General features: G+C 44.1%; 1 protein-coding gene across 1 annotated transcript in view; it reads right to left on the bottom strand.

Moving 5' to 3' along the window:
* Nucleotides 1-2,916: 2,916 nt before the first annotated feature.
* ACAA1 (acetyl-CoA acyltransferase 1) overlaps nucleotides 2,917-13,595 on the bottom strand; it is a 141,195-nt gene continuing 130,516 nt past the window's right edge. The window contains exons 11-12 of the mRNA XM_086940884.1: nucleotides 8,790-8,935; nucleotides 2,917-3,702 (exon numbers count right to left, since the gene is read on the bottom strand). Of these exons, the coding sequence (XP_086797010.1) occupies nucleotides 3,627-3,702; nucleotides 8,790-8,935 (222 nt within the window). The 3' untranslated portion in view covers nucleotides 2,917-3,626. The remainder of the gene's footprint in view (nucleotides 3,703-8,789; nucleotides 8,936-13,595) is intronic.

The raw sequence follows: 13,595 nt of genomic DNA, 5'->3' as shown, positions 1-13,595 counted from the left end.
AATCACAAAGTGCATTCCTTAAATGCGATGTAGAAAGGCACTTAAGTTGTGCGAATTTGGGATAAGAAATCACAAATTACCACCAACTTACCGTTGGTGGTAATTTGCGAATTCTTTTAAAAAAGCACTTTTTTGCTTTCTTCAAAGTGCCATGGGGCACACATTCATGCTCTTAGGGTATGTATGTGCGCCACATGTGCACACATGCACATTTCAGGGGTGCAACACAATGTCGTTTTGGAACCCTTGCCCCCTTGAAATGGAGTGCGCAATTTGCGAGTACCTATTGGGTACTCGCAATTTGCGCACACAATTTCCATTCATTCCTATGGGCCTCCTGGCCCATAGGAATGCATGGGTAGTGATTCCTTAATTGCGACTAGCAATTTGTAAGTCGTAATTAACCTCTTCGATGCTGATGACGGCCCCCGGCCGTCATGCATCACGGTGGGCGTGTGCTGATGACGGCCGGGAGCCCTCATGACCGCGCCTGCGATTAGAACCTTCAGCACTGCGGCGGAATTCGCGCCGCATTGATGAGGTTAAGGAATATGAGGGAATCGCAAAAAAATTGGGATTGTTTATTTACATATCATTTTGCGATTTTCAAATAGCGATTCTCTAAAAATCGCTATTTTAGATTTGCATATGCATTCTTAGATACATATGCCCCTAAGACTTTAAAGGTTGGATATTTCGGGAAGAACAAGGCAACACACTTCTCTCAGGTTAGATTGTTTTTAGTCAAGGGACACCTAGCTGCCAAGTTGAAACTCACTAACTGAGCATGGAGATTAAAAAGCTGTCAACTGCCTTCTCAATCTCCAGGCATGGACATGTGGGTTGTTCAGGCTCGGGTGCAGGACCCTGCGACAGGCGGCCCACCTGAAAAGGCAGTCTAGAGTACTGACGCTCATGGACAGAAATTCTGGGTACCAAACTCTCTTCACCCAGTCGGGAGACTTTAGGATTACTTGGGCCTGGTCATTTCTGACCTTCATCAGAACTTTGGGCAGGAGAGATGGAAGCGGGAAGGAATACAGAAGCTCCAATCCTAAACAAAACGAATCCTCCACGGAGAACCGCCTTGGGAAGTAAAAAATGCAGAAGTTTGTACAAAGCGCGTTTTTGGCTGTGGTGAAAATATAGAGACAGGGTTCTCGCCAATGTTTGAAGATGCCTTATGCCAACTGAGCTACGCAACGTCGGCTGAGTTAATCCAACCTGGCATTTAAAGATCATACCAGGTGCTATATGACCAGGGAAATGACCTGATGATCCGCCATTTCAAGCAGCACAAGGTCTCTTGGTGCAGTGGCACTCTGCCCAGTCTTTTGCAGTATCATATATTGATGCTGACTTGGACTTCCGCCGGAGACCAGATGGCTTTGATCTCCACCATTTCCAGATGACCTCTCAAACCCAGCAACAATGCATCCATCATAACTGTTAGCTGTGGCTGGTCTAGCGAGAGTGGTCTACCACTCGTCCAATTGTAGTCCAGTAACACCCCTGCAGTTGCTTTGCAGTCTCCTCCGACACTTGGATGCAATCTGAAAGGCTCTCTTGGCACAGAGCCAACTGAGACTCCAGTTCCCACTGCTGCATCTATATGTGCCACTTAATATGGTTCAATAGCAGTATGCAAGAGGCCAAGAAGTCTCAGAGATGCTTTCATTCAGACCCAGACCAAGGCTTTAAACATCGAGGTGATAGCCTGAAGGTCCTGGTCTGACTGAAGTAGAGGACCATGTGAAGGACGGTTCCGATTAAGTGAAGTCTCTGAAAAGGAATCAGATGTGACTTTAGCATGTTGATGGAAAATCCCTGCGGTATCAGCAAGTGAAGGTGGTTCATGACTGAGGGGAACTCACCTTTAGCAATCTATTGTCGAGGTATGGGAAAACTGGTATTATCGACCTAGCGACATGGGCAGCAACCACCACCATCACTTGTGTAAAGATCAGTGGTGCACTTTTAAGGCTGAAAGCGTTTGTGGCCTACCCGAAACTCCAGGCAATTTCTGTTGAAATCAGTATGTGGAAATAGGCATCCTGCAAGTTCAGAAATACCACCCAGCCTCCTGGATCCAGGGCAGACAGAACTTAGTCCAAGGCGAGCATCATGAACTTGTCCTTCCTGATGAAGGAATATACAGGACAAGGATAGAGTAGAAGCAGTCCTTCGGCACCAGAAATTAGTGGGAGTAACTAGTCCCAAATTCTGATATATATAATTCGATATATACATTTTAACCTCAGTTTCTCAAAAACCACTGAAAGAATTTACACTAAATGATAAAAAGCACGCATTCTGGACCATGTTGCAGCTTTCAACCCAATTTGGTGTTATTCCGTTTAGTCTTTTTTGGCTGTAGTGTCTAATTTTCCTAGGGAAAATTGCATGGGGGGAAATGTATTTTAAGACCACCTTTTTCCTCAGCCCCCACTTGACAGATCATCCAGAAACCTTCCTGGGAGGAGCTGAGGTGGATAATAATTTTTTCTGGGAAAGTTTGGCGAAGAGTCATGAACTGGCACCAACGTTTTTGGTAAACGAAAAAATCCATATCTTATGGAAACATTGTCCTAACTAGACTTGGCCAGTGGCGACCATCACGGAGTTATATTGATCTATATTTTTACATTATTTTAGAAGTCTCCGTCGTAACTTCTTTATTTTAAAGTGTAACAATGTTAACCTGTCAAGTTATTGTGTCACTGCAGTATCACAAATTATATACACCATATGAATCAAATCATTTGGGGGACTGCAAATGACATCAAATGAGTTTGTTCAATCTCATCTCACAGACTGCACAAGTCAACACACCTCAAGTTTCCAGTTCTACATATCATCACAGTCCTTTCACCCAATGGGTCTTTCAGTAGTGCAAAGCGTAGCAGGAGGCATGTGAACAGTTTATTTTGTTATTTATTATTATAACTTCTCTATTAAAATATTTACTTTGGTCTTCATTTGAATACAAAGTTTTCATAATGAGATTAAAGACTTCAAGAGGCAGACGTACCGCCACAATCTATTTACAAAGTGCAATTATCATATTTTAGCAGACTGTCAAAGTTTTTTTAGCACACTTATGAATTGTTGCAATTTCACAGTATTAAGCAAAACATTATCACAGTTCTGGGGAACAAAGGGTGATCTGCTTCTTCAGGGGGACTGTTGGGCCGTTCAGCTCCAATAATCAAGAAAGACCCAACAAAAGATGGGTCTGGAGTATACCATGCTGTCACTGCACTTCCCCCGTCAACCTGTCGGTAGATACCCGCAAGACCATCATTCTGATCAACAGAAGTGAGTTTAGTGAGTAAAATCCTCTTACTCCCCGACACCAACATGTCACTGCCTCTACCTAGTCGAATCTCTCTCTTTTGCAGGTCATATCCGTGTTGTCAGTGTGAGAGATCACAATTTCTGTTATTACTTTGATATTCCCATGTAATAATATTGAGGCTAGTCTAAGGTACAGTTTACTTAAAAATGTAAATTGTAGTTTTTAGTTCTACTGTGTCAATCACTACACGTGGAGAATGAAGTTAGGAAAGTGGACAGCAAGCGGTTTCTTCCGATTCATGTTGTAGAAAAGGGTTTCTTTCAATAGCTCAGATCCCAGGATATTCGAACACTGCGGCTGCACCCATCCCAGTCCCGATGCACATGGACACCACGCCATAGGCTCTGGAAAGATACATGGAGATGAAACTCACATTAAAATATGCCATGCATTGGTATTTAATTTTTCTCCTTAGCATTCAGGAGGAGAACCACATATTAGCTCTTGCACTCTTCTTATTCCACTGCTTAACTACAGCTCTGCTTGCCTGCTCCCTCCGATCACCAAGCCATCATTATCCCCAGGTCTGCCTTCAATGGACATCGTTTCCCCCTCCCCACAACCCCCCAGATATTGTGGTCTGTGCCAAATTTTGCACCCACAAAACATTCAAATTGATTGTAGTCCAGCTTCTCTGGGGCTTATTTGCACAGTAAATCCAAATAATCCGGATATGCAATTTGACGTGGCCTTCTATAGCTGGCTGTTTAATCCTTATAGGTTGGTCCTCTGTCACTCCTGTGTGGACTCTATAACACACAACTAAGTAGAAAGAACTCAAACTCCAGCTTCTAAAGGTAGCACCCTTCAAATCTGGGCATATTTGCATACTTCACAGTCAAAGTGGTTTAAGGTGTAAGCTAGAGACCACTTCAAAATGGTAAGTATAAGTATGCACAACTGCGTCAATTCTCACACTATTGTTCTACGTGCACAGGGTAAACAATTGGCATGACATGTTTTCACATACAACACTAAAGCACTTTCTACTAAGGCCACACTACATTCACACACTTTCTAGCCATTTATACACCAGCATCTAATACTTGAGCCTTCTATCCCATTAACTCACACAAAGGTACGATGCCAAAATATAATCGCACTACTCTTTTCCTTAAACATATTGCAATACCACCCCCATAGGTCATGTGACAGACGCGCTATTCCATGGATATTCCATTCAAAGCCAACCCAAATAGTAATATGCTACCCATCTGCAAATGTAATTCGGCAACTCATGAGGTATGAAGCATTATAAAAATGCAAATATAAACAGGATACTATAATTTGTATAGCTTTTTCTGCCTTGTCCTTACTGCCATTTACATGCAGTCTTGTTCACATAGATTTTCAGACATACGCTCTGAGGGAGAATCTACTCTGAAGGGTAGGGTATGTGTTGGGATGGGGTTTTTCAATTTATGAGATGCGCGTGAAACTTATGGCTTTTCTTTTTTTTTTTAAATTAGTCCTGCAACCAACCAAATCTAGTGTGTCCCCAGACATCTAGCCTTGTTGATAGAAACACAAGGCACGGTTTTCTGATTCATTAATCTTGACCAGGCTTTTTTCTGTGAAAGAGGTTTCCTTCTGCCACTTGTGTACATTCCTACTTTAGTGTGATCCCCACACCCTTGTGCTGAAATTGTGTGTGCTTGATAAGTGTGTGTTTGTGTAGCACATATATAGTAGTAAGACTATGTGTCTTGAGTGTGTGAGTACTGGGCAGCGAGATCCATTTTAAAGGGCCTTGCTTTACCATGGCACAAGATAGAGGGCGGATACAATTTCTGCAGAGAGTGGAAGTGTATTGACTGCACATTCCTTTGGCTGGAGGGTGGAGATCCAGACATCGAATTTCTAAGGGTAGTCCAGTTTCCATCACTTAAATAAAGTCCTTGTTAGCAAAGGGACGCTGATTAGTTCTGAGGGTTGCCCTTTAGTAAATGGTAGCGGAGGCTTGTGGTCGGCCTAGCACTTTGAAACCTGCCTGCCTCCCCAGAGAGCTAATGAGAGTATCTGGCCTTGCAGGAGAAAGGAGTGCACAGGAGGAGAAGGCCAGCTTGTTTCCAGCATGAGGAACATCAATAAGAAGCAGACTGCTAGATGGAAGCCAGAAGTTAACCAGTATTGTGAAGAGTCTCCCTGCGCTGTTCCTTGCACCAAGACGTTGAACTAAAGAGAAACACTGCTGGTGGTGCTGCTGCCTGATGTTGGGGCTACCATGCAACAGGAGCCAACGTCTCTGGTGATGCAGAAGAACTGACAGCCTGAGAGTCCACTCCTGCCAAAGGCAAACTCCAACTAGAGATCTGACCGAGAGGCTGCAAATTCTGCGACCAAGTACCACTCTGGCCTAGGAGGCCATAACTGCCGAAGACAAGTGCCCAATGTGCTGAAACTCACACAGCAATCTATGTGCTAAGTGATGCTGCTGCCGTAGTCTGGCATCATTTAAGCAACTACTGCAGTAGCAGGTTTGTAGAACGCACTTGCCAATATCACAAGAGCTTCATCTTCATCGAACAGGTAAAAGGGGGGCCTAGCTGTGAACTGATACCCAAGCCTTCTCGATGCCAATGCCCATACTTCATACTATGGAGTGTAGACATCAGGAGAACTTCTGAAGATGGGAAAGGGCACCGTATGGGGTGTAGCGCTCCTATGAGATTTGAAAAGGAGACTTCAACCCTGTAACTTTATTCCTATTTGAACTGTGTGGTATTGCAATTTGCTAAGATAAGCACAAGGTTGGAAAATGCATAAATGTATTTTAGTTGACTTATAAATACTGAGGTATTGTCCTGTGACCGCTTGCTCTCGCTATTCTGACGGTCAAGTGCAGAAAGGGTATACTTGGCCCAGTTGCAGAGCCAGTAGCCCCTGTCTGCCCTGTAGCTCCCAACATGAGATATGAAAATAAAAAGTAACCGATCTCAAAATCAGTTGACAGCAGGGCTAATCCTCAAGTAAGAGAGTCCTCATAGGCTCGAACAATAGAACTATACCTCTGATTGAAAAGCCCATACAGATTCTATCAATAGATCTACAGCGGGATCATTAACAATCAATGTAAGGGTACATTGATTGTAACGGCTCTGACACAAGCACCTATGATAATGTCTTAAAAAGCATCATCAATGAAGATGCTCATAACAAGAAGCCCTCTGGAACTACTGAAATGGCATCAGAAATGAGTGTTTGTGACTTAATATGGATTATCATTCAAGTGGCATGTTTTAAGTTGATGAAAACATCATTTTGAGTTCAAAATATGCATCACATTTCATGACAACAGATTTTGTTCTAAAATGTAAACCTTTTAGTTTTGGGTAAACAAATTCAATCTGGCTGACTGCCCTCACATAAAGCTTATCTTTTCTTAAAATAACTCGTTGGCACCAAAATGCCAGTGTTCCAGTTATACTTTATCCACAGCTTTGGTCCCCCTCTCACATTTGCATTCCACACAAGGAAAGACTACCTCAGAAGACCACATATATCCCAATCGTATTTAAGGGGTACCTGTCATTTGGGATCAATTTCAGAGAAGTCCACCTTAGGTTAGAATGACCTCAGTAGCCATGAGTGGCTACTATATACGAGGAATAGGCACGATAATAAAGAGGGTGCTGATAATATGTCATAAAAGTCTACCATTGGACCTAAGATGCCCACAATGCTCCAATGATGGTATCTTAATCATAGCAACCAAACACATAAAATGCCCCTAAAATGCTATGCCGGACTACCTAACGTCAGGGTCTTTTGAACCTTTAAGGCTCACATTATGCTAAAGAGCATTATGCAAGTGCCAACACAATGCCTAGAATATCCACAATATGCCAAGGAAGCTTGCCTTATGGCAACACCATAAAAATGACTAATATTCCCACCACAACCCACCAATGTCATCGTCAATACAATTACCACTTTCCTTTAATCTCCACCTCTCTCATTAACCCACCTCCATTTCTCAGTTGTAGCCTCCATTTCCCACTCCTCTTTTGCATGAATCTCTACCTGCTTTTACATCGCTCTCACCTTTTTCTCATCGCCTCAAAGTATTACGTGCCATACTCAAACTCATGTTAGAGACTTTATCCCTTCCCATTTCATGTCTTGCCTTTCTCATCTGCCTCTTCTTTTTATCTCCTCTTTGCACTCTGATCCGGTTTCAATCAATACTTTTCAACTTTCTCAGCCTTTCAAGCTACCTTGATCTATTTTCCTGTTCCACACTGCTTTATTTCACCATTGACCAGCCTGCCTTTCTATAGTTGTCTTTTGTTCTTGACTGCCTTTTGTTTTCTTTCATATTTGTTCTTTCATTCATAGCACTTTTCCTTCCTCTTTAATTTTTCCGTATGTTTCTTCTTTCCATTGTAATATCTTTCCATGCTTCCCTTTCATTCGTGTCCTGTCTATCTATATCTTTCTTACAATTTTCATCCATTTTTTTCCTTTGATTTTTTTTAATTCCCTCACCCTCTTATTTTTTTTGCTTCCTTTTGGGCCTCCCCTTTCTTTTACTTCTACTGTTTCTTAATTTCATCTTCTTTCTTGTGTCTCCTTTCGTTTGTTATTTCACTTTTGCCATTCCCCTTTCTTTAGACCTCTCTTTCTTTTTATCTCTCTGTCCCCGTTCACACAGGGCAATTCTAAAATTGTTGTAAAAAACAAACAAAAAACAAAAACCCATTTACATTTTTTGTAAACTATGAAGGAACTTATCCTAACCATGAACAAACTTAAGTCTGTAAAGGCAACTCAATCTAAAATAGCCCTATCCCAGGTTTTGTGCAAGTCCTTCCCTTTTTTCAAAGGACAATCAAGATTATTTTCTTTTACAAGATTAATGACAATACTTGACTCGCAATGCGACTACTGGTTAATAATCTTATTTACACGTATTCTGACACCTGGGTCAGTTTTATGGTAGTAAAGGGTAATTAGGTGTCTCCAAAAATTTTAACATGCCATTAGTTAAAAACAATAATGCCTAAGAACACCCTTTCCAATTCGTCCTCACCGACATTGTGAATATAATGGAAAATAATTTAATTTGCACTTAAATATGAGGGCTATATGGTAAAGTCGCTATTGGATAGCAAAATCACTGTTATTTTAGTTTATGCTGACAGTCCGTCAACGCTCTCAGAAAAATTTTAAAGAATATAATCAGAAAAATTAAATAATTGTGGAGATAACTAAAACCAAAGTTAGGGGTATGGGGTTTAGGACACGAAAGGGGAAGTGGTACTTGAATGGCAATATCACAGACCACTGCACACAATATAATTAGTTGGGCAGAACTGAACACACTATTTAGAGATATTAAGAAGGGGAAAGAAAATAGATCAGGACTACATTACTTAAAAAACAAGAGAACAACAGTAAGCAAGGCAGTGCGTGCTAAAGTGTAACTCACCTCTTTCCTCTGCGCTTCAGTTCATTTAAGAGAGTGACAACCTGCCTTGCTCCAGTGCAGCCCAGGGGATGCCCCAATGCCACAGCTCCACCATTGGGATTCACCTTCTCTGCAGGAATTCCCAACTTCTCAACGCAATAGACCGCCTATACGAGATATGTAGCAAAGAGCATTACATACAAAAAGTAATAATGCAGCTTTTTCAATTAACATGTCATTCTTCTTCCTTTTAGCTCAAACAATTTTACAGTACAGGCCTTTAGAATGTTACCTCTCCGTTACTCCACCTCCACGTTTGCTTAAAAGGCACTATATTCACAGGACAAACTGTTAACAAATAAACACCAGGTTCTACAAAAGAGCAAGATATTTGCCAGCCTTTCTGTGTCAAGGCTACTCGTTTATACCTACTGCTAACTACACCAAACAACTCTCAAAACAATGTCTGACTGGAGGAGGAAGTCTGTGAAGAAAGAAAATAAATGTTTCGAGCCACTGTGGATAAGATGGCTTCAAGCGCATTGACTACACCACAGAGGTGTTTGTGGGGAGGAGGCTGCGAAGTCGGCATGTGCTCCTGAACTAGGCTTCGGCTTGGTCCCCTTCAGCTTTCCGCCCTGAATCCAATTAGGAGCTTGAGAGATGTGTGTGAGAGAGTGAGTGTGTGAGAGAGTGAGTGTGTGTGAGAGAGTGTGTCTCAGAGTGAGTGTATGAGTGTGAGAGTGTGTGCGAGTGTGAGTGTGTGAGAGTGTGTGAGAGTGTGTGCGAGTGTGAGTGTGTGCGAGTGTGAGTGTGTGCGAGTGTGAGTGTGTGCGAGTGTGAGTGTGTGCGAGTGGGAGTGTGTGCGAGTGGGAGTGTGTGCGAGTGTGCGAGTGAGTGTGTGCGGGTGTAAGTGTGTGAGAGTGTGCGAGTGTGAGTGTGAGCGAGTGTGAGTGTGAGTGTGAGCGAGTGTGAGCGAGTGTGCGAGTGTGTGAGTGTGTGTGTGAGAGTGTGAGTGTGAGCGAGTGTGAGCGAGTGTGTGCGAGTGTGAGCAAGTGTGTGCGAGTGTGTGCGAGTGTGAGCAAGTGTGTGCGAGTGTGAGCAAGTGTGAGCAAGTGTGTGCGAGTGTGAGCAAGTGTGAGCAAGTGTGTGCGAGTGTGAGCAAGTGTGAGCAAGTGTGAGCAAGTGTGAGCAAGTGTGAGCGAGTGTGAGCGAGTGTGAGCGAGTGTGAGCGAGTGTGTGTGAGCGAGAGCGAGTGTGAGCGAGAGCGAGCGAGAGCGAGTGTGAGCGAGAGCGAGTGTGAGCGAGAGCGAGTGAGTGTGTGTGAGAGAGTGAGTGTGTGCGAGTGAGTGTGTGCGAGTGTGTGCGAGAGTGTGTGTGCGAGAGTGTGTGTGCGAGAGTGTGTGTGCGAGAGTGTGTGTGCGAGAGTGTGTGTGCGAGTGTGTGTGTGCGAGAGTGTGTGCGAGAGTGTGTGCGAGAGTGTGTGCGAGAGTGTGTGCGAGAGTGTGTGTGCGAGAGTGTGTGCCAGTGCGTGTTTGAGAGTGCGTGTTCTAGCACACAAATTCAGTCTCTCAGCTTTCCGCCCTGAATCCAATTAGGAGCTTGAGAGATGTGTGTGAGAGAGTGAGTGTGTGAGAGTGTGCGAGTGTGAGTGTGTGCGAGTGCGAGTGTGAGCGAGTGCGTGAGTGTGCGAGTGTGTGAGAGTGCGAGTGTGTGAGAGTGCGAGTGTGTGAGAGTGCGAGTGTGTGAGAGTGCGAGTGTGTGAGAGTGCGAGTGTCTGAGAGTGCGAGTGTGTGAGAGTGTGAGTGTGTGAGAGTGTGAGTGTGTGCGAGTGTGAGTGTGTGCGAGTGTGTGCGAGTGTGTGCGAGTGTGTGCGAGTGTGTGCGAGTGTGTGCGAGTGTGTGCGAGTGTGTGCGAGTGTGTGCGAGTGTGTGCGAGTGTGAGCGAGTGTGAGCGAGTGTGAGCGAGTGTGAGCGAGTGTGAGCGAGTGTGAGCGAGTGTGTGCGAGTGTGAGCAAGTGTGTGCGAGTGTGTGCGAGTGTGAGCGAGTGTGTGCGAGTGTGAGCAAGTGTGTGCGAGTGTGTGCGAGTGTGTGCGAGAGCGAGTGTGAGCGAGAGCCAGTGTGAGCGAGAGCGAGTGAGTGTGTGTGAGTGAGTGTGTGCGAGTGAGTGTGTGCGAGAGTGTGTGTGCGAGAGTGTGTGTGCGAGAGTGTGTGTGCGAGAGTGTGTGTGCGAGAGTGTGTGTGCGAGAGTGCGTGTGCGAGAGTGTGTGTGCGAGAGTGTGTGCCAGTGCGTGTTTGAGAGTGCGTGTTCTAGCACACAAATTCAGTCTCCCAGCTTTCCGCCCTGAATCCAATTAGGAGCTTGAGAGATGTGTGTGAGAGTGAGTGTGTGAGAGAGTGAGTGTGTGAGAGTGTGAGAGAGAGAGTGTGTGTGAGAGTGAATGTGAGTGTGTGTGAGAGTGAGTATGCGAGAGTGAGTATGCGAGAGTGAGTGTGAGAGTGAGTGAGTGCGAGTGTGTGTGCGAGTGTGTGCGAGTGAGAGTGTGAGCGAGTGTGTGCGAGTGAGTGTGTGCGAGAGTGTGTGCCAGTGTGTGTTTGAGAGTGTGTATTCTAGCACCCAAAATCAGTCTCCAGATTTAGAAATGGGCATCTTTCCTTCTCCTGAGTTTGTGTACTCACGGGCAAGCAGTGACAGTGCTGTTAATTGCAGTTAATGTCTGCCTTCTAGTTATCCACCCTTGAGCAGTCATTTTCTCAGCGACCAAAGCATGGTTGCCACTGTGCCATTTACAAATTGGAAAACCCTGTTGGTTCTTCAGGAAAAGCAGTTCACAATAACAGATCCATCTACCAAAATAGAACAGGACTGTCTGGGCAAGATTTGTATTTAATATAATTCGTGGAAAAAATTCCAATCACACATTGGTTTGTTTCTGTTGTGTTTATATAGTTGGTTAGTCACTATATCCGTGATAGTGAGTGAGAGACCAGCCAACACGTGTTTCACCCCTTTACATGGCCATCCGGCCTGGGGCTTCCTCAGGGCTGTACATACATTTACAAAAAGCGAAAAAGTTCGTTCTGTAGGTGAGTGAAAGAGAGCAGGGTGGGAAAAGAGAGCGGGTGGAGAGTTCAGTTTGAGGGAGAAAAAATAAATAAAAGGAAAGAAGAACGAGGCATGTAGAGAGAGAAGAAGGTGGGAAGCAATGAGAAAGAGCAGTGACATGGAAATCATTTTTTGATCAACTCAGGTTACACAGGAAACAAAAACCCAGGTAGGTGCAAATCATAATAAGTAGAGGGACATTGAGATTCAAACATATGGGATTTGTATGGACAATATGGCATCAGGAGAGGTATATGAATAACAGAGCATTTGGGTCAACTATTACAGGGTTTGCATATGGAAAATGTTAAAAAGGGTTGCAAGGGAAGGTGAAGATGTCATGTAAAATGTGTTTTAGGTCAAAACCTTGCACCCAGCATATATGTCAGAAGAGGTGTGAAAAATCAGGTGCAGGCATCAGGAGAGAAAGGGGGGCAGAAAATCTGTTAAAACATTCATTATTAAACAATCATTTGCATGTGGTCATTACAGTGTTATCGGTAGCAAAACATAATAAAGTAACAAGAAAGGACAAAATACATCAGAAAGCGGTGTAGAATCAGCAGTGAAATAACATGACGGGAAACTATATAGTTGGCAATGCGTCAGGGTCAATCATAGGTTGCATTTACATGTAGTTAATAGGGGGGTCCCCGAGATTTGTGTTGCGATAGGTCGCCAAATTATTGAGGAGTGTGACATCAGTCATATGAAATATGTTTAAATCGAGAGTTGCACCACGCGCAGGGTGCAGATGAGACGTGATGAAAAAAATTAATTTAAATTTGGCGCGAAATTGAGGAAAGAGAAACATATACGACAAACAGCAGTGGTGTACATGTGGGCAAAAAGTTGGTGCCAAGATTATTTAAAATGCAGAAAAACCATGTCGATACCGGACACATATCGTATGGTAAAAGAAATATGAGAATGTGGGTAGTAATATATTTACAGTTAGTGGTTTCCACGATGTGGGATCCAGAGAGCTGGGTAAGGTGGGCATCCAGAAGGGAGAGGGAAGGAAAGGCAATACTGGTTTAGCAATGGGAGACATTTATGGAGCAAAGCAAAGTTGTATGCGTCCATGCTGCAGTGGTATAGTTTGGAAAGAAAATTTCCTCAGTAGTGAGAGAGGAAGTGCAAGAGTCATGCACTAACTGGCGTGGCAGATTGGCAGTCCGAGAGGACCATATTTTGAAAAGATAGTCGGTGAAAGTGAATCACGGTGTATATTGGGAAGTCCGTGTATGTGCTGCTAAGTTTTATTGCTCTGATAGACAAGTTCAACAGTGAAAAGGTGGTGATCTATATCGGGAAGTATGAGCGTTAGTGTGGGGAGACTAGGTCTCTGCATGCGTGTTCAGGTACTTACTCGGAGGGATCTTACCGTGCTGTGTGGTGGTTCTATGCGGGGAGAGGGTGGCGAGCGTGTAACTATTCAGTGACCTGACCCAGGACACCCCCCACACCGCACGGCTCACCATCTGTATCGCGTCTCTGCCCCGGCGCCACAAGTCTGTCCCTGGCCTCGGCCTCCCCGCTGCTGCTCGTTTTTTTCTTCCCCGCTGTTGCCCTCATTTCTGTATATCTAGTGATTGTACCTTCTTTATTCTGTAAGTATCTAGTGATTGTACCTTTTTTATTCGGTAAATAGATCCTTGTGCCTTTACGTTAGTACTGTAACCCCTGGTGTGCCCCCTCCCCGCTTCCCGCCGCTGTTC

The sequence above is a fragment of the Lissotriton vulgaris genome, chromosome 10, assembly GCF_964263255.1.
Source record: "Lissotriton vulgaris chromosome 10, aLisVul1.2, whole genome shotgun sequence".
NCBI classification, from domain to species: domain Eukaryota; kingdom Metazoa; phylum Chordata; class Amphibia; order Caudata; family Salamandridae; genus Lissotriton; species Lissotriton vulgaris.
The sequence above is the reverse complement of the archived record's forward strand: the minus strand, read 5'-3'. Positions and strand labels throughout refer to the sequence as shown.